The sequence below is a fragment of the Bos javanicus genome, chromosome 8, assembly GCF_032452875.1.
Source record: "Bos javanicus breed banteng chromosome 8, ARS-OSU_banteng_1.0, whole genome shotgun sequence".
NCBI lineage: Eukaryota > Metazoa > Chordata > Mammalia > Artiodactyla > Bovidae > Bos > Bos javanicus.
In genome coordinates, this window is record NC_083875.1 from 85291029 (window position 1) to 85315503 (window position 24475).

Here is a 24475-nt window from a genome sequence, read left to right on the forward strand (position 1 = left end):
AGGCTGGGTTTGACAGGCCAGTCTAGGCTTACCTTGGGTGAGGCTGGCCTCTTGGGAGGCTCTCTGGAGGCTGCAGAGCCTTTGAGTCCTCCGCTCATGGCCTCCCTGTAGGGCACAGGCCTTGTCAGCCCCCATTTTCCAGCCACTTTAGACTTGAGCCTGTGAACTGAGGGGTTAGATTTGGACCTAAGTCTTCCTAATTCAGGCTCTTTGCTGTGGTGAATGGAGGTGGTCAGGGCCCTCTCCCCCTATAAAACACAGCTGGTAATTATTTCCTCCACATGACTGCAGCTTTTCCTAACTTGGACATTCGATCTTCTACCTTTGAAGAACTGAAAGCGCCCACTTTCAGGGCCAGGGCAGGTGGCAGGTGAGGTCCCTATCTGTAAGCTGGTGGAGGTGGCCGGCCTGCCTACAGAGGATGGTGTGAGTTGCCCATCTGGGATCTGTGGTAGTCCATCGTGAGAACCAACAGGTGTCAGGCAGTGTGGGGTACGGGCTCCCAGGGCCATTTCCGGGTGGTGCAGTTACAGCCTTTGTATAGGTGATTGTTTAAAATGATGCACATTTATTATGTTTGTGATCTGCAAATGCAGTCAAGTCTTGTTTTACAGAAGAAAACACACGGACAAGCTGTCCCACGTTTGCGTTCCCTGGGACTTGTGCGACGTGCTGTGGGGGTGAAGTTTGGAGGTGCCTGCTTTGAGCCATGCTTTTTTCCTCCCTCCCCAGCGGACAGCACGTTCGACAGTGGCCAGGGCTCAACGGTGTATTCAGACTCGCAGAGTAGCCAGCAGAGTGTTGTGCTGGGGTCGCTGGCAGACGGAGCACCACCCGCCTCCCAGTGTGTGTGCAGCCCCCCTGTGAGCGTGAGTGATGGGCCCGTCCTGCCACATAGCCTGCCCTCCCTAGGGGCCTACCAGCAGCCTGCCACGGTGAGTCAGCCCAACCCTTCTGGCCAGTGTTCTGGTCCACATGGCCTAGAGTCTGTGATGGTTCATTCAGTCTGTGCTGGCCTGTTGTCAGTCGGAACCATGCAAAAGTGGGCCTGCAGGAGGTCCATCCTTGCTGGTAACTGCAGGGCTGCAGGCTGGAGCAGCCTGTGATGTACCCTCAAAGACCTGCTAGATGAGAAAATCCTGAAAACAGAGCCCAGTGACACCCGTACATACAAAGCTGCGATAAAGCTGGTGAGGTCCTGCCCTATACGCTGGACCTGAAAAGTTACTTCTGACTGTTGCAAAGGCGATGGAAAAGCATCATTTATAGCACTGAGATCTTTGACTTTGTCTCAGTGTCCAGCTTCACTGAGAGAGTGTTAAGTACCTCCCGGCATTTCTCCTCTGCTTATTATACAGCCGTTAAAAGTTAGAGGTATGGAAACAACCAAATCATATGAAATGTTTTTAGTGATATTCAGAAGTGGGATTGAAAGGGCCTCATGCTTATGCCTGTGGAAAAATTTGTAAGATATGGAAAACCTAAGGCTGTTAGAGGAGATGGAAATTGCTAGATGAGGGAGTCACATTTCATTTATTGTTTTATTTTGATTTTTTTCTAATGCCGAAGAAAGCAGAACAATTGCTTGTCTCCCAGTCCCCAATCAGTCAGTCCCAGAGAAGTTGCCCTTGAGCTGGGCTGCGGAGAGGGGTCCACAGGGAGATTTAGATGCTCCTCAGGCCCAGGAGCCTCTGCCCGAGGAGCCTCTCCTGCCGGGTCCTCGGTTACCACGGCGCCCAGACGTGCCCTCACTTCCTCGCTTTTGCGTGTCCTTTCGATCATGTGCTCTCGCACTGTGGCTGCCTTTTGGGGCTCCCTGAGTGCCAGGTGCCAGCCTTTCCAGCCACCTCTGTCTCTCTTCCCTCCCCTCCTGTCTGCTCAGGCTCAGAAAAGTCCCCTTGGAAAAACAGCTGAAGCATTTGCCTCTGCTAACCGGAGCCCAGGATTCATTTCCAATTTGCATTTTGCAATTTGACCTGTTTCACAAAATTAAGTGAAATATGATTTTACAGCAAGAAGAGTTCACTGCTCAGAGCAGTGGTTCTTGGCTTTAGGTTGCCCATGCCGGGGCTGAGCCAGACCCATCCACAGGCCCTCATTCCCTCTAGGGCAGGTCACACAGTGTGTTCTTTACCCGGTCTCTGCAGTGCTGCGTGTTTCCTGCGGGTTTGGCTCACAGGATGCCCGAGCACAGGGAAGTCGGGGGCCAGGCCAGGAAGCACCTGACATTGGCTGGGGTGCTCTCTCCCATCTCTTGCCGATTTATGCAGAAACACCTTGGACAGAAGGGGTCCCCCGAGTGCACCGAGGGTTCCTGGGGAGTGTTGCCATAGTAATGTGCCCCTAGGACCCAGGGAAGGAAGGGCACAGCCGGTGGAGTCAGGAATACAAACTGCTTCTCTGAGGCTTCCGGGCTGCCTGAGCGCCTGACTCCCACTGGGCCAGGGACTGTGGCTCTGGGAACATGTGCGCAGGTGACTCATTCTGCCCTGTGGCTTCAAGTAAATGCAAAGGAGAGATTCCATCCTATCCCACGCTGCTTTTCATACAGCATTTACTGTGAAAGATGAAGTGAGTGATAATGGTTTTGGAAATGATGGTCACCTGTTTCATCTAGAAAACCTCAAGTGAGAGAAGCTTCTGATGTCAATGTGTTCTCAGCTTCAGAAGTCATCTCTGTGTTTTTTTCCATAGCTCTCACCTGCTCGCACCCCCAGTATTTTGAAGTAAATCCTAGACAGAAGGATATTTTGCCCCCAAGATATTTCCATCTATATCTCTGCAGGATCAAGACTCTGAAAACAAAGCCCAGGACCATTATTGTACCTAAAAAGGAGCAAGTTAGCAGCATCAAGCATCCAGCGCTCATATTTCTGACTTTCCCATTCCGTGTCTATGCTTTGCCTGGTGCTGAAGGCTCACATCTGTGGCCTCATTTCTCTTCTGATGGCGAGTCATGGGAGACTCGCAGCTCTGCAGAACACCCTTCTCTCTGGCTCTGTCCCGCTTTTTATCCCCATGTTTCCATATTCTGTTTGTGAATATATCTGCATGTACACCTTTTATTCAGCTCTATAATTGAGAGATGTGTGCATGTTTATCTTTCCCTCAGTTAATGCCATCACAAGTGTTTTCCAAAGTTCCACAAATCTCTTGGTTGCATGATACTCTGTGGAATTGAAATTCTAGCACATTCCCTGGTTGGGAGGTTTTGGGGCCATTATATCTTGCTTCTGCTGAATCTTGTTCCTAGGAAAGTGTCCCTGGCAGGATGGCAGACATAGGGAATGAGAGGTGGGTCCCTGAAGATGGTGAGTGTGTGCTTGGTGGCAGGCCTTACGGCAGCTGCTGAGCGTGGCTCTGTGTGTTCTCTGCAGCCTGGCCTGTCGGTGGGCTCTGTCCCACCCCCCGCCCGCCCTCCGCTCCCACAGCAGCCTTTCCCAGAGCCAGCCATGAGCTTCGCCCCTGTACTGCCACCGCCCAGTGCCCCTGTGCCGACAGGCCCAGGCCAGCCCACAGCCCCCGCCCACCAGGTGAGTGCTGGCTGCCCTCCTTATGGGTGCCATGGGTGTCTTGGTCTCCCCAGGCCCTGCCTGTCCATCTTGGCTGGCCTGAGCCCAGGGCCTGTGAACCTCCTGGCAGGTCCAGGCCCCCTGTGCTCCTTCTCTGCAGTTCCCCAGGGCCTGGGGTGTGGACGGAAGTGGGGATGGGTCTCTTGTATCTGTGGAGCTGAGGGTTACACAGCATTTGGAAGGCCCTCATTCCACAGAGTGGTCCTCTCAGATCTGTGTGTCCTGGGCTCCAGGCTGGATGTTTGAACGTGTGTCACTGTGGGTATGTGTGCATGTGTGTTGTGTCTAAGTATGTATCTCAGGAGGACATTGATCTAAGAGGAGCCCCTCTCTCTTTCTAGCCTTCTCTCCTGGCCCAGCCGGTACCCTTGCCGCAGGTCCTGGCCCCACAACCCGTGGGCCCTCTGCAGCCAGCGCCCTCCCACCTGCCTCCGTACCTGGCTCCAGCCTCCCAGGTGGTGGCCCCTGCTCAGCTGAAGCCCCTCCAGATGCCTCCGGCGCCCCTGCAGCCACTAGCTCAGATCCCCCCGCAGGTACCTCTCTGTCCCCTGCTCTCCAGCCTGGCCTGCTCCCCCAGGCTGGTTGGCCAGTCCTTGTCCTCAGGGCACGTGGGTGCCTCAGGAAACACTCCCTGGTGACAAGACAGCTGGGCTGGTGTGTTCTGCCTTTGACTTCTGCCCCAGATGCATCCAAGATTGGGAAAGGTTTAGTCCAGAGTTAGGCCAGAAGAGCCAGGATGGAGCTGTGAGCACAAAGCTTGGGTCACTGTTTTCCATGGAGCTACCCGAGGCTGTGTGGACCATGGATTCTTGGGGGTCCAGTAGACAGCTGAGCAGCTTGCCAGCTGCAGAGATTGGACTGTCTTTTTGGGGAGTGTCATGTGACCAGTATCATGTGATAGCACGTGGTTGATACTTGGGTGCTCTTGCTCAGGCTAATGCTTTCGGTGGTCATGCATGTTTCTAGTGAATCTTGACCACAGGATGGCTTTTATTTCATGGGTCCCATTGTTGCGTGTTGACGGGGCTGGGATGGGAAGTGCTTCTTTGTAGGGAGGATGTGAGTGTTCCTACGGTTTGCAGGCACCCCTCACAAGGTGCTTTCATGTCAGCTGTTGCCTGTCACCTGCCTTGTCCTCATCACTCCTACACTGGAGTCACTTTCAGCATCTAGTTAATCCAACACCTTGCTCCCAGTGATCGTGGCATTTAGTAGCTTTTCAAATACACAGAGGTCAATTTGCATATTTTCTGTCTTATAACTGCACAAAGGTACATGTGTGATGCTCATGTGTCTATAACCAGAAAGGCTTTAGTTTAGAACTGTCAGAGAATCTGCTGAAATGTTTCAAGTGCTAAATCCATGAGATGTCTCCAGGATGGAAGACCAGACACAGAAGGTTCTGGCGCTCTGCTGTTTTGACATGCCGTTCTCTCCCAGGCCGCATGGCACAGGGGCATTCAGCCAGCAAGGAGAGGCTGGAAGATTTGTTTTTTTTCAGATGACTTGTCAAAGAATGACTTGGTCTCATTGTGAATTTACACAGATTAGAGGGAATCAGCCAAAGTAATTTCAGATATTTGGAGCCAGTCTGGTAGCTTGGACAGTCCTGGTACTTCTGAATGAGAACATGCCAAAGCTGGGTATCTGATGGTCACTATTATGACCCCCAGTATCCTTGCAGTAACCAAGAAGAGTGGTCCAGCCTGAGACTCTGAGGTAGTGCTAAATGGGGGCCATCCTGAAGGTCGTGTCTATATCTCACACCCTTCTAAGGCCTCCTGTCTTTCCTTCTGTTTAAGTGTCGTATACACTTGGTTTTGTTTAAATTGGGTTTATGTTTTGGTTCCCTTTCACAGCAGCTACACGAAAAGTGTCTTGGGGGCAGAAGCTGGGAGTGATGTGGCCCCTCTCACCAGTGCAGGGTGCTGCCGGCAGGGCCGGGTCCTGGTGGGGTGATGTGGCCCCTCTCACTAGTGCAGGGTGCTGCCGGCAGGGCCCAGTCCTGACGTGCTTGTTCTCTTTCAGATGCCTCCACTTCCTGTTGTCCCCCCCATCGCTCCACTGGCCACAGTTGACAGCCTCCCCACAGCCCTTCCTGACCTGCCAGCCACCAGTGGGCCCACCGTGCCTCCCCCCTCTCAGTATTTCCCTCCAGCTGTCATCTTGCCAAGCCTCCCACTCAGTGCCACCCCCGCTCCCCTGCCTGCGTCGCCGGCTCTGCCTCTGCAGACAGTCAAGCTGCCTCACCCTGCTGGGGCACCGCTGGCCGTGCCGTGCCAGACCATCGTGCCAAATGTGGCGGCCACTGCCACCGCCATCCCTCTGCTGGCTGTGGCCCCACAGGGCGTGGCCGCCCTGTCTATTCACCCCACTGTGGCCCAGCTCCCGGCACAGCCCGTGTACCCAGCGGCCTTTCCGCAGATGGTGCCCAGCGACGTCCCGCCTTCTCCCCTCCACGCAGCGCAGACTGTGCAGGCTGCCGCTCCCCAGCCGACACCCCCCGTGCTGCCACAGCCCCACCAGCCAAGTGTTGCCCGCCTCCCGGAGCAGGCTGCTCCGGCTGCCAGTGCTGGAAGCCAGGTAACCCGCCTGCTGGCCAGGGCCCACCCTTCAGGCGCTGGGAGACCCCTTAGCACATAAGGGGCTCACAGATCTCTGCTCCTTCTCAGGACCTTCACCTGGGTAGCAGAGTGGGAATGGGCAAGCAGGCAGTGCTGTCCCATGACTGCAGCGTCTCACCCGTTGTGGGGAATGTCTAATGTTCTTCTTACTTCCCAGCATGTGTTAGGAGCCTTGGGGACTGGGCTGACTAAAAGCTTCGCTGTCGGTTCTTTCCCAGGTGTTGGAGGAGCTGTCTGTGGGGGCGGAGGGTCCCTGGCCATGCTGGGCATTGTGGCATCTGCCCTCACGTGGATAGAGCTGGCAGTCTTGGTGCAGCCACGTCAGCCCCTCCATGGGTGCTGGAGAGGCTCACACTGCTTATCTTGTTACCTGCCAAAGGAAAGTAGGTGGATAGCCCCCATCTCTGCAGTCAGCAAATGAGGAAAATGGGGTTCTGATGGGGTCTGTTGGTGATGACCTAGGCCGTGTTGAGTGTACATGGGCCACTGGTCCTAAGGTAGTCATGGCAGACAAGGATGCTGTCTCAGAACCAGATGAGGGCCATGGGCAGCTTGTCGAGCTGCCAGTGAAGAGACACACCCCTTGCTGGCTGGGAGGACCTCCCTGTGGCTCCACACACCTGCACAGCTCATGCGCGTTTTGTAACTATAAGCCTGTTACCCAGCCTCCTGTGTGGAGAGTAGCTGGCCTGGGGCTCTCACCTTAGGGGCAGGGCTCTCACCTGGGCATCCTCTTACCTAGGGAGCCTCTTACCTAGGGATCCTCCCACTTGGCCCCGCCTTGGCTCTAAGCCTCAGTGGCCATGTGCCAGTGGGCATGTCGTTTGCCTTTTAAGTTCAGGCTCCTGCCCTTTTGATTTCATTGTGAAGATTCATACTGAAAGTGTGCTACGGGGCCAGGTGTCCCCCTAACTCATTTTGCACTGAATCCATTCTAGAATGAGGCACTGTCATAAGTATGCATGGATTCTCCTGGATGTTTGTCCCTGATTTTGAGAAGGGGTGATTTTCATTGCCCAATAGGCTGGTGCTTGTTTCAAAACCAGTGTGAGGAGGCCCATCGTCAGTCCAGTGCCCTGACTGAGCGACCACCTCCCTGATCTCTTACTTGGAGTAATACTGACTCAGGGCTCAGGGTCATCTGGGGAAAGCCAAGGGCTGAGTGGAGGCCTGGGGGTGTGTGGTATCATTGTAGGGCCTGTGTCTTGCGCCGTGCGCTGGCCCGGCACACTGCTGACACTGGGTTGTCTGCTTAGCTAGCAGCTGGAGAAGGTGTGGGTGCTTAGAGGTCACTGCCCAGGCCTGGTGGCCTCCCTGTGGTCTTGCCAACAGAGGGTCTGGAGTTTACTGATGAGCTAGGCTGGCTGCCCAGAGGCTTCCCTGTGCCAAGAAAGGACAGACTGGGGCACCTGTCCAGGAGAGAAAGTTCCACAGCTAGGCTGTGGCTTTCACATCTCACTCCACATACCACATGTCTGATCAGTCTCATACTTGTAGGCCCTGTAGCAGGTCATTCCCATTCCCAACCTAAACCTCAAACTAGGGCCGTTTCAGGCCATGGCTCTCCTTCAACCTGTCTTAGCCTCTCCCCCGAGAGCCTTTAAAGAGGGAACAGGAGGGAATCTGGCCCAGTTTCTAAGTCACCCCATGGAAGGCTGAGGTCCGCAGCCCCTCTTGCTCACGGCTGGGATTGGAACACAGGCTTTGACCTGACAGGAGGCTGGGGCGGAGTAGCACGGTGATCTGGCCCTGCAGGGTGGTGGCAGGGAGCCCAGAGAGGTGCTAAGTGTGCCGCACTTCAGCTTCTCAGCCTGACAGCAGCTGGAGGTTCATGGATGCAGTGCGGTTTTAGGTTTGGTTTTATACCCATGGGGACATGAGAGTGTCTTGTCCTTGGTTTTGCTAAATCTGCATACACGCACGCTGTGATTTGACTGTGGGGTGTGGGTGCATGGGGAGGTTCATCCTCATCACCTGCTTACTCCCTTGGGTGATGGAAGCGCCTGCTTTGGTCCAGGACCTTCAGGGGAGGCGATGGCCCGCACCCCAATCGCATCCCTGTCCCCTGTGTCCTCAGATCCTGCTTGGCCACCCGCCTACATATGCTGTGGATGTCACCACCCAGGTCGCCACAGTGCCCGCGCCTGCCGCCATTCTCTCCCCACCTCTGCCGGAAGTGCTGCTGCCTCCTGTCCCTGAGCTCCTGCCTCAGCTCCCCGGCTCTCTGGCCCCCACAGTGATAGCAGCTCCTCAGAGCGTGCCTGTCCAGACCGCTGCGCTCCTGCCGCCTGCTAACCTGCCGCTGCCCAGTGGGCCTGGGATCCCTGGTCCCTGCCCGACCGTTCAGCTGACGGTGGAGCCAGCCCCCGAGGTGTGTGGCCCTCCCCTAGGGGCTCAGCCCCTAGTCTGTCACCCTGATTCCTGACCCCAGCCTCACTGCAGCCCTCCTGTGCTGTGACCTTGTGGCTCAGCTCCAGAAGTCAGGAATACCCTCAGGAAGGTGGAAGTGTGTGTCGAGGGACAGCCACGGGTGCTGTTCTTCTCCCTCTGCTGTCCCTGGATGGATTTTCCTTAATCACACATCCAGCTGGAGACCCTGATTTTTACACATGGATTCAGAGTCCTTTTCTTGGAGGCGATGGGAAGAATCTGTGCTAATTCTTCCTGGGCCATGTGCTCCCTTGTAGGGATGATCAAAGTGGGTTAACATGTTTGGAAAGGAGGTGGCCCCAGCTTATAGGAATCTGCTTGGCTCTAAGTGTTAAACATAAAATCCCTCGCTCCTGCCAGCCTGCACGTGATTTGCTCCCTGCAGTCAGAAGGGAGTGGGTGGCGGGCTGGGCGGTGATGGTGGGGAGATGGCAGACTGCACGCGGCTGTGTCGCGGGGGAATGAATGTGACCTGGCCTCCTTTCCGTGGTTTTATTTCAGGAGCAGGCCTCACAGGACAAGCAGCCCAGCCTCCCTCAGAGCTGTGAGAGGTAATGGCACACTTTGCCCGTGTATGTCAGATCTTCTAACAATGTCGCCCATTTCCAAGCCTGAGCTGGGGGAGCCTCAAGGAGCTCCTCTGGGGGGTTTGTCAGTGCTTGCTGTTGTTTGGTAGTCAGATACTCCCAGTTGTATTTCGGGTCCTGGTGCTGGTGTGCAGTGCTGAGAGCAGGGAGAGGCTATGGATGGATAGTCACCAGGTCCGGGGACTGTGGAAAGCTGGGAGAGCAGGGCAGAGTCCGGCCCACATCCCAGCACCTCAGGCGTGGCCCATGTTGCGTTTAGGGAGGGAGCTGGTTACAGGAAGTGATCTTGTGTCCCACCCTCCTGGTCATGGCAGCACCAAGCTCAGTGCTCTGCAAACTCTCCTCAAATGCCACAGTAGCTCCACCTTGTTGATGTGTTCCCATTGCTGTTCAACAGATGGGGGAACCAAGGCATGGGGTGGGTTGTGTCTTAATCCTGACATATACTGTGAGCCGATTAAGTGTGATTCACAGGTCAGGAGCTGAGAAGACTTAGGTCCTAGGTCAGAAAGGTCATATGCCCCATATGACCCCAGCACTGTCCAGGCCAGATATTACAGGGTTAGGAGGGGCAGTGGGCTCAGGGTCCCTCTGTTGTGCATGGGCAGCTTTAGACCCTCTGGGGTTTCCACCTAGCACACCCAGACAGTAAAGCTTCTGTTGGTTTTCTGGAAAGCCAAGTTTCCCATGTGAGGCAGGCTGGGTTCCCCTGGGTGCTGTAACATTCTTGGTTTTCATGTAGCTATGGAGGCTCTGACGTCCCTTCTGGAAGAGAGATGAGTGACAGCTGCGAAGGTGCATTTGGTGGGGGAAAGCTGGAAGGCAAGGCCGCCCGGAAACATCACCGCAGGTCCACGCGTGTGCGCTCCCGCCAGGAGAGGGCCAGTCGGCCCCGACTGACCATCCTGAACGTGAGTAGCCAGGCAGAGCAGGCCGGCAAGACAGGGTAGGCTGGGCACGGTGTCCTCCCTGGCCTCACTGCCTGAGTGTCCTTTAGGTGTGCAACACGGGTGACAAGATGGTGGAGTGCCAGTTGGAGACACACAACCACAAGATGGTGACGTTCAAGTTTGACCTGGATGGGGATGCGCCTGACGAGATCGCTACCTACATGGTGAGGCTGTCGTCATGCCTGTCAGATGAGCCCACGGCCCTTCCCCTGGGACTGTCTCCTTGTGTCGCTGGGCACATGCATGCCAGCCCCATTGAGGGGAGTACTGGTGCCAGCCTTGCTTGTCCTCCCACCTCTGCCAGTGGCTGCCTCTTGTTGACAGCACTGGGGCATCACGTGGAGGCCTGCTGTGGCTTCTTGCTGAACTGTGTAGCCCTGCTGTTGGTAACTGAGCTCAGTGGCCGTGTCTCCCCTCTTGGCCTAGTCCAGAGTAGAAACCAAATAAATCCATCAATGAAGACGCTGTGCGGCCAGTGGCCTGAGGCACAGCCCCACCAGTAGGGCTGATGTGTTGTTGCAGGTGGAGCACGACTTCATCCTGCAGGCCGAGCGGGAGACATTCATTGAGCAGATGAAGGATGTCATGGACAAGGCAGAGGATATGCTCAGTGAGGACACGGATGTGGACCGTGCCTCCGACCCTGGGGTGAGCCCGCCACACCTCAGCACCTGTGGCCTGGGTGCTGGGGAGGTAAGTCCCTGTTATGAGGTCCTGGGAGGGGCTGGGCCTACTTATACCCCAGCTCCAGGCTCTGCAAGTACAGTGCTGTGATGTGGCCTGCTGGAGGAACCTGTATGCCATGCAGTGTCGGGTGAGGTGGCCGGGAGGGTAGGTGCCTTCTGTCCAGTTAGAAATGTCCGAGCTCTTGAGGCCTCTTAGAGGATTTGAGACAGTGTTGTGCTCTGAAGGAAGTTCTTGTTCCATGCAGTCGGCTGAGTTCTGATCCTTCACCTCTTTCAGGAGAATCGCCAATCCCAAGCAAACGCCCCGGTGTACCAGCAAAATGGTATGTCTCCCTTCACGGCTGTCCCTGCCAATCAGACATGCCTTTGGAGGAGTCATGTCTGCCATTGTCCTTTCTCTGCTTCCAGTAGGCATTTGATAAGGGCCTCCCACTGAGCATATTGTACGGGTTTTGGCCATCACACTGGGGGGTTGCTGGAGTGTATGGTGAGCATGTCCCCATCTGGGGACAGCTGCCCTGTCTGAAGAGCCATGTCTGATCTGGGTGGGGACTGAGCATGATGTGGACTCACTGCCCTGCTGGTCCCCCAGCCAGCATTACCACTTCACTGATGTACTTCCGGTGACCTTGGAAATAAGCCCGTGCTGGGGGACTTATGAGAGCCTCTAATGCCAGTGAGGAGCCCCCTGAGCGGGCTGCACATCCTCCCCACTGGTGTGAGATGAATTCCTCAAATCCCCATTATCAGGTCTGGTATTGGCGGCGAGGGGTCACCTACTCACTCTCACCAGCTGCTTCTGTCCTTCCTCTTAGTCCTGCATACTGGGAAGAGGTGGTTTATCATCTGTCCGGTGGCCGAGCACCCAGCAGTAGAGGCCCCCGAATCTTCACCCCCACTTCCTCTGAGCTCCCTGCAGCCAGACACCAGCCAAGGTATGAGCCGCCAGAACTCCCAACCCTTCCTACTTGATAATTCTGTCTGTTTCCTGTATATTGCTCCACGTCAGCTCATGGTCCTCAGCCTGACTTGACTTGTGCTCATGTTTTGCCAGCATGTGCTGTGTGCCAAAGTGCAAAAGCCCCACCCTGCACTGTTACCCAACGCCCAGAGCAGTCTGTGGGGCTGCGTCCTTGTCTGTATCCCTGTCCCAGTTGTCCACCAAATAAGTGAAGTCAAGGTGGCACTCGGGCTTGGGCCTGTCAGTTACCATCACAGTGCAGTTGAGGCACGTGGGTTGCATAGGTATATGCTAAAATGTCTCTGCCCTTGCCCTTTCCTACCAGTGTTTTTGCAGGAAAAATTCTCAAGGAAAATCAGAAAACATTTTGATATGAACAAGAATGAAAATGTATTAAAATGTGTGAGATGCAGCTGAAACAATAATTAAAGGGAAATTTATAACAGTAAATGTTTAGAGGAAGAAAGAGGTCTCAAATCAATAACCCAAGTTTTCACCTTGAGAAGTTAGGGAAAACTAGAAAATCCAAAGCAAACAGAAGGAAAGAAATAAAGGTAAGAGCAGAAATAAATGACATTTGAGACAAAACAATAGAAACAATAGAAAAAACAATGAAACCAAACAGACAAAACAATAGAAAAAAACAATGAAACCAAAAACGAATTCTTTGGAAAAAATAAATATGTTTGGTCTCTTGTAAGACTGACAGAGAAAAAAACACAAAATACCACTATCACTATAGACCCTGCATAAAGAGATGCTGATCATGGATTCATAGTCATGGACTATTTTGAACAAACCTACACACATTTATTTGACAACTTAGTTGAAACAAACTAACTCTATGAAAGCCACAAACTACTGAAACTCATCCAAGATGGGATAGATCACCTGAATACTCCTATACCTATTAACAAGATTGAATTAGCATCAAAAATATCTCCCAGATAGTTTCACTGTTGAATTCTATGAAACATTTTAAAAAGGAAATAACACCAATTCTACAGGCTAGTCCAGAAAATTGAAGAGAAAGGAACACTTTTCAAATTGTTTTATGAAGCCAGCATTGCCTTTATATCAAAACTATATAAAGGCAGTACCACCAAAAAAAAAAAAGTGACAGACACTTTTATCTATGTTATCTGATATCCTAATCTTATCTATGTTATCTGATATCCTAATCTTATCTATGTTATCTGATATCCTAATCTTTCAAGGATATAGAAGGGAAGAAAAAACTCAGTAAAATGCTAAAAAGTCAATTCTAGCAATATAAAAAGAATATGCCATAACAAAGCAGAGTATATCCTAGGAAGGCAATATTCAAGAATCAACTAATTCACCATGTTAATGTCAAAGGGAATCTCATTTCCTTACAAAAGGAAAGGTACACGATCATATCAGTTGATACGGAAAAAGTATTTGACAGAAATACAACACCCATTCATGATAAAAATGCTCAGCAAGCTAGGGATAAAGGGAAAATCCTCAACTCGATAAAGGGCATCTACAGAAAACTGATAGCTAATATCATGTTTAGTGATGAAAAGCGAAATGTGATTCCTCTATGGGGATCAAGGCATAGATGTTTAATCTTTCTATTTCTGTTCAACGTCACACTAGAAATATTAGATTCCAGATGAACAAGAAACAGAAATAAAAGGCATGTGGATTGAGGACTTTACTGGGAGTCCAGTGGGTGGAAATCCACGTGCCAATGCAGGGGACACGGGTTCAATCCCTGTTCTGGGAAGATTCCACTTGCTGCTAGGCCACTAGGCCCATGCACCACAACTACTGAAACCCAGGTGGCCTAGAGCCCATGCTCTGCAACAAGAGAAGCCACTGCAGTGAGCAGCCCACACCCTGCAACTACAGAGTAGCCTCCACTCGCGCAACTAGAGAAAACCCGTGTGCAGCAGTAAATCTGGCTATGCTGGCATAGCCAAAACAAATTTTTAAAGTCATGTGGAGTGAAAAGGAAGAAATAAAACTGTCTCTGCAGCTAGTATGATTTTACGTGGAAAAAATTCACAAGTATTCTAAACAGAAACAACTCTGAGAACCAATGAGAGAGTTTAGTAAGATCATAGGATATGTAGTCAACAACTAAAATAATTATGTTCCTATATGCTGACAGTGAACAATTAAAAATAATATTTTGAAAGAATACTATTTACAGTAGCTAAAAAAAAGATACATAGCTCTAAATTTAACAAAACATATACAGAATCTGTATAGTGAAAACTATAAAGTAATGATGAAATGGATTAGAGACGATCTAAATAAATGGAGAAGCATACTGTGTTTGTGAATTAGAAGATTCACCAGTAAAAATGCAGAGTTTTAAAGAATTTTTAAAGATTTCAGCAATTCTTCCCAAAATGTTATATAGATCTAATAGAATGCCAGTAAAAATTCAAATGGTAATTTTTGCAGATACAAACAGGCTGACTCTAAAATTTATATGGAAGTACAAAGGTATAGCTAAAGCAGTTTTGAAAAAGGCAGATGAAGTTGGAAGCATCATATTACTCAATATTAAGACCTTATAATGTTACAGTAACCTAGAAAGTATGGTATCAACAAAAGAATTGACACATAGATCAGTGAAAAAGAATATAAAGCCCAGAAATATATCCATAGAAATATAGCCATTTGCTTTTTTGACAAGGATGCAAAAGCAATTTTATGTAGAAAGGATAGTCTTTTCAACAAATGGTGTTGGACTGGTTGCTCATCCACATGCAATAATTGAACTTTGACCTATGCCTGACATCTTTATACAAAAATTAACTAAAAATTCATTGTATATCCAAACATAAAATATAAAACTGTATTATAATTTTTGGAGAAGAACTTTTGCAACCTGTGCCAAGGGAGTCTTTAGATCTAACATCAAAAGCATAACGCATAAAAGAAGAATGGATAAATCAGACATCATCAAAGTAAATTCTTTTGTGCTGTGAAAACCGCTGTTAAGAGAATGAAAAGATGATCTACAGACCGGGAGAAAATAATTGCAAGTTACATATTCAGCTTAGTATTTGTTCCCAAAATAAATAAAGTACTCTCAAAACTCCTAAGAAAACAGCTCAACTGAAGAACGGACAATGTACTGGAACAGACACTTCCTAAAGAGAATATAAGGATGGCAGTTAAGCACATTTAAAAAAATTAATGTCATTGACTACCAGGGAAATGCAAATAAAAGCCATAGCGAAGGATCATCACACACTTGTGAGAATGACTAAACTAATAATACTGAATTTTGTGTGGATATGGAGCAACTGGATCTCATGTTAGTGGGAATGCAAAATGGTACAGCTATTCTGGAAAATATCTAGTTGGATATTTTAAAAATCAAAGATATACTCAGTATATGACACAACGATTTCAGTACTCAATCTTTACCAAGGAGAAATAAAAACTCATGTTTACTAAACACTTATATGTAAATGGTTATAGCAGTTCATTTGCATAATTGCCCAAACTGGAAACAACCCAAATATCCTGCAGTGGGTGATTGGAAGAACAGACTATGGCGCTTTGAGAAAGAAACAAACAATTGACACATGCAACAGCATGAGTGAACCCCAAAGGCATACTGAGTGAAGGAAATCTGTCTCAAAGCTGCATACTGGATAACCCTATTTTTAATGACATTCTCAAAAAAACTGTAGATACCAGATCAGTGTTTCCAAGGAGTTAGAGATAGGGGGAGAATGTGAGTATAAAGGGATAATAACACAAGGAAGTTTTTTAGGGATGATTGGATTGCTATGCATTATGGTAGTAATTATATGGATATATGTATGCTGAAGTTCTCAGAATTTTGCAGCTAAAGAAGTCCATTTTACTGTATGATAATTTAAAAAGTGAAAAAAAACTTACATATATTGAAAGAAAGTATGTAACCTGGCAGATAATGAGGCAAGATAGCATGAAAGAAAAGCAGCAAGAACAGACAATAGAAGAGATCCTCAGACTTTTACTTTAGGTCACATTGGATAATAGGCACTGGATTTATTTTCCCTTAAAACAACTGAAAAAGCATGCAAAATATACGAAACTATATTTTTTAAAGACTTTGAACATAAAGGAGTGACTGACATCGATCCCTGCAAGACTGAAAACACTCGATGATCATTTCAGCTGACTACACTGAGAAGGTTTTCACAATCCCAGAGCAGGGAGGGAGGGACCCAGGTAGAGCTCAGCAGATTTCCCATAATGAGGAGACTGACCTGAGAGTCTTGGGAAGCCCAGGGGCAAGAGTTTGTGGGTAGAGTTTTGGAGAGGAGAGAGCACAAAGAGGAAAGTCTCTGGATTGATAGAGGATTCCTTTTGATTGTTTTGCAGAGTGCTGTGTGTGAGGAAACTAGCTAATGCCAGGAAATGAACCACTCCAAGGATTAGAGGGAATGCTACTATAACTCATAGTAAGGGAATGTCTGTTTCTACCAGTTAGCTGGAAGGACTTATAATTCAAGGGCCACTGGGTAGAGGGCTGACAAGGGCCTTGCCTCTGTCATGGAGAATAATTAGCCCTAAATTAAAATTTGTTCTTGTCCTGCTGAACAAATCTTAAGAGCAAGATATCTAAAGATCAAGCCAGAGTAGCTTAACTGCATCTCATGGCAAAGAATGTTATTAGGAATACAAACTCATACAGTACCCAAGAAGGCAAGTTTTACATTGTCTGATATCCAACTGAAATTATCAAGCAGGACAATATGAGAAAAATTCTTCATTCCCCATAGCTGACAAAGCTGTTAGGATTAGCAGACAGCCACATTAATACAGTTAATTACAGCTGTATTCCATTTGTCCAAAAAACTATAGGAAAGAGATATAATTTATCATATTGATAAAGTAGTAAAGAAGCAGTCCATAAGATTATCTAAATAAATACAGAAAAGGAATTTCACAAAATTCAACAACTGGGAGTATCCTCTGCAAACTCTCCATGAACAATGTAGAGTTAAATCTGATAAGATATCTGTAAGACTGTTCAGTAAGAACTACAAAACAATGTGGATGGAAGCTAAAGACGTAAAGAAGTACCCTATTCTCAGGTCAGAAGACACAATATTATTACAGTTTTAATTCTCTCTCACTTGATCAATAGATTTTATGCAGCTGCCACCAGAATCCCAAAAGTTTTTTCTAGCAGTTGAAAAGCTGTGAAAATGTAAAAGCCATTTGGAAGTAAAAGAAATAGACTGCAATGCTAACACTAGCTGATTTCAAGAATTATTATAAAATCATAGTGATCAAGACAGTGCGGTGGTGGTGGTAGTGTTATTTGGTCACTTGAGTCATGTCCAGTTCTTTGCAACCACATGGACTGTAGCACATCAGGCTTCTCTGTCCTCTTCTGTCTCTCAGAGTTTGCTCAAATTCATGCCCATTGAGTCAATGATGGCTGTTTCACCATCTTATCCTCTCCCACCCCCTCCTCCTTTTTCTTTAAATCTGTCCCAGCATCAGGGTCTTTTCTGTTGAGTCAACTCTTTGCATCAGGTGGCCAAAGTATTGGAGCTTCAGCATAGTCCTTCCAGTGAATATTCAGGTTGATTTCCTTTAGGATTGACTGGTTTGATCTCCTTGCTGTCCAAGGGATTTTCAAGAGTCTTCTCCAGCACCACAATTCAAAAGCATCTGTTCTTTGGTGCTCAGTCTTCTTTATGGTCCAACTCTCACATCTGTACATGACTACTAGAAAAAAACCATAGCTTGGACTTACATGGACCTTTGTCAGCAAAATGATATCTCTACTTTTTAATATGCTGTCTAGGTTTTTCATAGCTTTCCTTCCAAGGAGAAAGCGTCGTTTAATTTCATGGCTGCAGTCGCTGTTGGCAGGGATTTTGGACCCCAAGAAAATAAAGTTGCCATGAAGCGATGGGACCAGATGCCATGATCTTAGTTTTTTGAATGTTAAGTTTCAAGCCAGCTTTTTTGCTCTCCTCTTTCACCCTCATCAAGAGGCTCTTTAGTTCCTCTTTGCCTTCTTCCATTAGAGTGGTATCATCTGCTTATCTGAGATTGTTGATATTTCTCCTGGCGGTGTTGATTCCAGCTTGTGATTCATCCAGCCAGGCATTTCGCATGATGTACACGTGAAATGATGTACACGCACATGATGTACTCTGCATATAAGTTAAATAAGCAGGGTGACAATATGCAGCCTTGTTGTACTTCTTTCCTAATTTTGAACCAGTCATGTTAGTTCTATGTTTGGTTCTAACTTGCTTCTTGACCTGCATACAGGTTTCTCAGGAGACAGGTTAGGTGGTCTGGTATTCCCATTTCTTTAAGAATTTACCACAATTTATTCCAATCCACACAGTCAGAGGCTTTAATGTAGTCAGTGAAACAGAAATAGATATTATTTTCCTGGAACTCCCTTGCTTTCTCTATGATCCAACGAATGTTGGCAATTTGATCTCTGGTTCTTCTGCCTTTTTTAAACCTAGCTTGTACATCTAGAAGTTCTCGGTTTACAAACTGCTAAAGCCTAGCTTGAAGGATTTTGAGCATAACCTTGCTATCATGTGAAATGAGTGCAGTTGTACAGCAGTTTGAACATTCTTTGTCATTGCCCTTCTTAGGGATTGAGATGAAAACTGACCTTTTCCAGTCCTGTGGTCCTGATGAATTTTCCAAATTTGCTGACATACTGAGTGCAGCACTTTAACTGCATCATCTTTTAAGATTTTAAATATCTCCACCAGCTTTGTTTGTAGTGATGCTTCCTAAGGCCCACTTGGCTTCACACTGCAGAATGTCAGCTCTACGTGAGTGACATGATGTCATTGTGGTTATCTGGTTCTTTCAGAGCTTTTTCGTATAGTTCTTCTGTGTATTCTTCCCACCTCTTCTTAATCTCTTGTGCTTCTGTTAGGTCCTTAACTTTTCTGTCCTTTATTGTGCCCATCCTCATATGAAATACTCCCTTGATATCTCCAATTTTCTTGAAGAGATCTCTGGTCTTTCCCATTCTATTGTTTTCCTCTATTTCTTCGTTGTTCATTTATGAACAGGAAAGTTCTTGTATCTCCTTGTTATTCTCTGAAACTCTGCATTCAGTTGGGCATATCTTTCCCTTTCTCCTTTGCCTTTTGCTTCTCTTCTTTCTTCAGCTATTTGTAAGCCTCCATAGACAACCACTTAATCTTCTTGTTCTTTGGGATGGTTTGGGTCACTGCCTCATTTACACTGTTACTAACTTCCATCCATAGTTATTCAGGCACTCTGTCTACCGGATCTAATCCCTTGAATCTACTCATCACCTCCAGAGTATAATCATAAGGGATTTGATTTAGGTCATACCTGAATGGCCTAAATGGTTTTCCCTACTTTCTTCAATTTAAGCCTGAATTTTACAATAAGGAGCTGATGATCTGAGCCATAGTCAGCTCCAAGTCTTGTTTTTGCTAACTGTATAGAGCTTGTCCGTCTTTGACTGCAAAGAATATAATCAGCCTGATTTCAGTATTGACCATCTGGTGATGTCTGTGTAGAGTCTTGTGTTGTTGGAAGAGGGTATTTGCTATGATCAATGCATTCTCTTGGCAAAACTCTATTAGCCTTTGCCCTGCTTTATTTTGTACTCCACCACCAAACTTGCCTGTTACTCTAGGTATCTCTTGACTTCCTACTTTTGCATTCCAGTCCTTTATGATGAAAAGGACATCTTTTTTTTGTGTTAGCTCAAAAAGGTCTTGTGGGTCTTCATAGAACTTTTCAACTTCAGCTTCTTCAGCGTTAGTGGTTGGGACATAGACTTTGATTACCCTGGTGTTGAATGGTTTGCCTTGGAAAGGAACTGAGATCTTTCTGTCATTTTTGAGGTTTCACCCAAATACTGCAGTTTGGACTCTTCTGTTGGCTATGAGGGCTACTCCATTTCTTCCAAGGAATTCTTTCTCACAGTAGTAGATGTAATGGTCATCTAAATTAAATTCGCCTATTCTCATCCATTTTAGTTCACTGGTTCCTAAGATGTCAATGTTCACTCTTGCCATCTCCTGCTTGGCCACATCCAGTTTACTGTAATTCACGGACCTAACATTCCAGGTTCCTTTGCAGTATTGTTCTCTGCAGCATCAGACTTTGCTTTCACTACTAGACGCATCCACAACTGGGCATCGTTTCTGCTTTGGCCCATCCACTTCATTCTTTCTGGAGCTATTAATAATTGCCCTTCACTCTTCCCCAGCAGCATATTGGACACCTTCCAACCTAGGGGTTGCTCATCTTCTGGTGTCATATATTTTTGCCTTTTCATCCTGTCCGTGGGGTTCTCCATGCAAGAAACCACTCCAGAATACCGGAGTGGGTTGCCATTTCCTTCTCCAGTGGACTGCATTTTGTCCAGAAGTCTTCACTGTGACCCACCCATCTTGGATGGCCCTGTACAACATGGCTCATAGCTTCACTGAGTTACTCAAGCCCCTTCTCCATGACAAGACTGTAATCCATGAAGGGGTGGTATTGGAGTAATTACAGGTAAATAGAATAAAGAGAATTCAGAAATAGACACAAACACAGACACTTCATTTTTTATAAACAGATAAAGGACATTCAATGAAGAGAGAACAGGTTTTTCCAGTCTTAGAATAATTGATCATTCATATGTGAAAAATGAATATTAACCCATATTTAACACCACATACAAAAATCAACTCAAAATGGAATGTAACCCTAAATGTAAAACTGAAAACTGTGAAACTTATGGTAGGAAGCACAGGAGAATGTTTGTGTGACTTTGGCTTAGGAGATACAGGTATCCTCAAAGTGCTAAGGAAAATAAACATAAACCTTGAATCTCTACCTGGTGGTTAGCATGCTACATGAATTAAGAGGAGATAAAAATGAGAAGGCTTTAATACCTGCATATTGTAAATATAAGACAGGATATTTTTAAGCTAAACCACAGTGATGCCAGATGGAAGGTCAGAAATACAGGAAGGAATAAAAGTAATAGAATTATAAAACATGGACAAGTCAAAAGGAGTGTTAACTGTTTAAAAAACATAATGTCTTCTGAGATTTGAAATATATTTATTGAGCTAAAGTATGTGAAAGTAAGGGCATATTTACCGGGGGAAGGGAATTGTACTCAAAGAGCTCCTGCATTCTTGCATTGTTAGAGAAGAGAGCCAAAATCAAGAATGTATATTGTAGTCTGTAGAATACTCTTTTGAGAATTGTAAAGTAGTAGATAATTTTCACACTCATGGGGGAGGGGTAGAGTAGGGAAGAATTTTTTAAAAACAAAAGGCAAGGAAGAAGAGAAAAAGCAACATTGAACATGATGAAAATATAGGAAATCATTTGTAAGATGGTAGTCTTAACCCTAGTAGATGAGTAATTAAATGTAAATGAAATAAACATCAAATGTTGTCAAATGTGAAAAAAGAGAACAAACTAATAAACTAAGATATAAGACTACAAATGGTGATGAGTAAAGAAAAAAAAAAAAGCATGCTAATACCTGAAGAAGGCTAGAATAGATTGTTTTCCTTTTTTTTTTTTTCCTCTTGTGGAGTGGGCAGAGCCATGGGCCATGTAGGATCTTCCTTTCCTATGTGCTTGCATGCTACGTTGCTTTACTCATGTCCGACTCTCTGTGATCCTGTGGACTATAGCCTGCCAGGCTCCTCTGTCCATGGAGATTCTCCAGGCAAGAATACTGGAGTGGGTTGCCATGCTCTACTCCAGGGGATCGTCCTGACCCAGGGATTGAAGCCATTGTCTCCTGCAGCTCCTGAACTGCAGGCAGATTCTTTACCCCTGAGCCACCAGGGAAGCCCCTTAGTTCCCTGACCAAGGATCAAACCTTTGCCCCTTGCAGTGGAAGTTCAGAGTCTTAATCACTGGGCTGGCTGTCAGGGAAGTCCCATAGAGTAGATCTTTTATATCAGACAAATAGACAAAAAAGTAATGATGAAAGATTCAGTTCTTCTAGAAGATCAAATAACTCCATATTTGCATGTCTTCAATAACACAGCCTCAAAATATATAAAGCAAAAATTACTAGAAATAAATGAAAAAAATCATCATGAGAGTTTTAACTTTTTGAATGTGAAGACAAAAATCAATTCAGAATATAAAGGATTTTGACAGTAGAATTAGCAGTTTTGTTTTATATGTAGGACACCCAATAGCTGAAGAATGCCCATTTTTTCAAGTACACAAAGAATATTTTAAAATTAGCCGTAGTCAGGACACAAAGCTAATTTCAAATTTAAATGATTGAAATCATTCAATGCATGTTCTTTAACTACAATTGCAGTAAGCTAGAATTTAAAAACAAGAAGATACCTGAAGTCTCCACAATTTGACAGTTAGGAAATGCATTTATCTCATTGAAGCAACAAAAAAAATTATAATGTAAGTTGTGAAAATATTCTGAATAATAATGATTTGAAAATCATGCAAATGAAACATTAATTATCAAAATGTATGGATACAGCTAAATCTATATTTTGCAGAAATTTTGCAGTCTCAAACGCACATTTTAGAAAGGAGAAAAGATTAGAAACAATCAAAATACATCCACTATAAAAAGTTAAAGAGAAAATTGAATGCAGTTAAAAGGAAGAAATAAAACAAACATGAATTAATGAAATACAAAATAAATATGCAGTAGAGTATCATTTCAGTTCAGTCACTCAGTTGTGTCCAACTCTGCAACCCCATGAACTGCAGCACTCCAGGCCTCCCTGTCCATCACCAGCTCCCAGAGTCCACCCAAACCCATGTCCATTGAGTCAGTGATACCATCCAAGCATCTCATCCTCTGTCGTCCCCTTCTCCTCCTGCCCTCAATTTTTCCCAGCATCAGGGTCTTTTTCAATAAGGCAGCGCTTTGCATCAGGTGGCCAAAGTATTCAAGTTTCAGCTTCAACATCAGTCCTTCCAGTGAACACTCAGGACTGATCTCCTTTAGGATGGACTGGTTGGATCTCCTTGCAGTTCAAGGCACTCTCAAGAGTCTTCTCCAACACCACAGTTCAAAAGCATCAATTCTTCTGCGCTCAGCTTTCTTCATAGTCCAACTCTCACATCCATACATGACCACTGGAAAAACCATAGCCTTGACTAGATGGACCTTTGTTGACAAAGTCATGTCTCTGCTTTTTAATACGCTGTCTAGGTTGGTCATAACTTTCCTTCCAAGGAGTAAGCGTCTTTTAATTTCATGGCTACAGTCACCATCTGCAGTGCTTTTGGAGCCCAGGAAAATAAAGTCAGCCACTGTTTCTACTGTTTCCCCATCTATTTGCCATGAAGTGATTGGACTGGATGCCATGATCTTAGTTTTTTGAATGTTGAGCTTTAAGCCAACTTTTTCACTCTCCTCTTTCGCTTTCATCAAGAGGCTTTTTAGTTCTTCTTCACTTTCTGCCATAAGGGTGGTGTCATCTGCATATCTGAGGTTATTGATATTTCTCTTGGCCATCTTGATTCCAGCTTGTGCTTCATCCAACCCAGCGTTTCTCATGGTGTACTCTGCATATAAGTTAAATAAGCAGGGTGACAATATACAGCCTTGACGTACTCCTTTTCCTATTTGGAACCAGTCTATTGTTTTACGTCCTGTTCTAACTGTTGCTTCCTCACCTGCATATAGGTTTCTCAAGAGGCAGGTCAGGTGGTCTGGTATTCCCATCTCTTTCAGAATTTTCCACAGTTTATTGTGATCTACACAGTCAAAGGCTTTGGCATAGTCAGTAAAGCAGAAATAAATGTTTTTCTGGAACTCTCTTGCTTTTTCAATGATCCAGAGGATGTTGGCAATTTGATCTTTGGTTCCTCTGCCTTTTCTAAAACCAGCTTGAACATCTGGAATTTCACTTTTCACATATTGCTGAAGCCTGACTTGGAGAATTTTAAGCATCACTTTACTAGTGTATGAGATGAGTGCAGTAGTTTTGAGCAGTTTGAGCAATAGTACAGTATTTGAGCATTCTTTGGGACTGCCTTTCTTTGGGATTGGAACGAAAACTGACCTTTTCCAGTCCTGTGGCCACTGCTGAGTTTTCCAAATTTGCTGGCATATTGAGTGCAGCACTTTCACAGCATCATCTTTCAGGATTTAAAATAGTTCAACTGGGATTCCATCACCTCCACTAGCTTTGTTCGTATATAGAGTATCAACAAAGCTTAAAGTTGTTTCTTTGATTTGGCAAATAAAACTGGTGAGCCGCTCCTGAGACTGACTCTAGGAAAGAGAGAAGGCACAGCCAGTATCAGGAATAAAAAAGGGACATTGCTACAATCTGGCAAATTTATGTCCTGGAGAAATACAATTTACCACACTTCTTACTAACATAAGAAGAAATAAAATCTGAAAAGTGCCATAAATGTTAAAAAGTTGAATAATTAAAAACCTCACATTTATATTTTGTGATCAGCATATTGCTGGCACAGCTCCAGTGTATAGTCTTCCAGATTCAAATATAGACATGAGAGTTATCACTTTTCAGAAGGATTCAGCCTAACTCCACTATGCAGACCTAAAGCAGTCATGTGACCAGGTGGCTGGAATGCACAGACTGACCTGTCCCCAAGTTATATGCGCATCCCTGGACTTGAAAATAAGGAAAGCTGTTCTCTGGAGGAAATTTAAGAGTGCTGCTGCGTGAGGG

The 24475-nt window shown here is 46.4% G+C and overlaps 1 protein-coding gene across 7 annotated transcripts in view; it reads left to right on the forward strand.

Annotated features, from left to right (window-relative positions):
* WNK2 (WNK lysine deficient protein kinase 2) overlaps positions 1 to 24475 on the forward strand; it is a 147319-nt gene that overhangs the window by 65201 nt on the left and 57643 nt on the right. For 6 of the 7 annotated variants that reach the window (XM_061426226.1, XM_061426227.1, XM_061426228.1 and 3 more), the window contains exons 9-19: positions 733 to 935; positions 3378 to 3533; positions 3914 to 4105; positions 5601 to 6155; positions 8274 to 8567; positions 9128 to 9177; positions 9956 to 10124; positions 10211 to 10327; positions 10686 to 10856; positions 11127 to 11172; positions 11665 to 11784. In XM_061426226.1, the coding sequence (XP_061282210.1) occupies positions 733 to 935; positions 3378 to 3533; positions 3914 to 4105; positions 5601 to 6155; positions 8274 to 8567; positions 9128 to 9177; positions 9956 to 10124; positions 10211 to 10327; positions 10686 to 10856; positions 11127 to 11172; positions 11665 to 11784 (2073 nt within the window). The remainder of the gene's footprint in view (positions 1 to 732; positions 936 to 3377; positions 3534 to 3913; positions 4106 to 5600; positions 6156 to 8273; positions 8568 to 9127; positions 9178 to 9955; positions 10125 to 10210; positions 10328 to 10685; positions 10857 to 11126; positions 11173 to 11664; positions 11785 to 24475) is intronic. The other variant, XM_061426231.1, reaches the window with a different exon arrangement.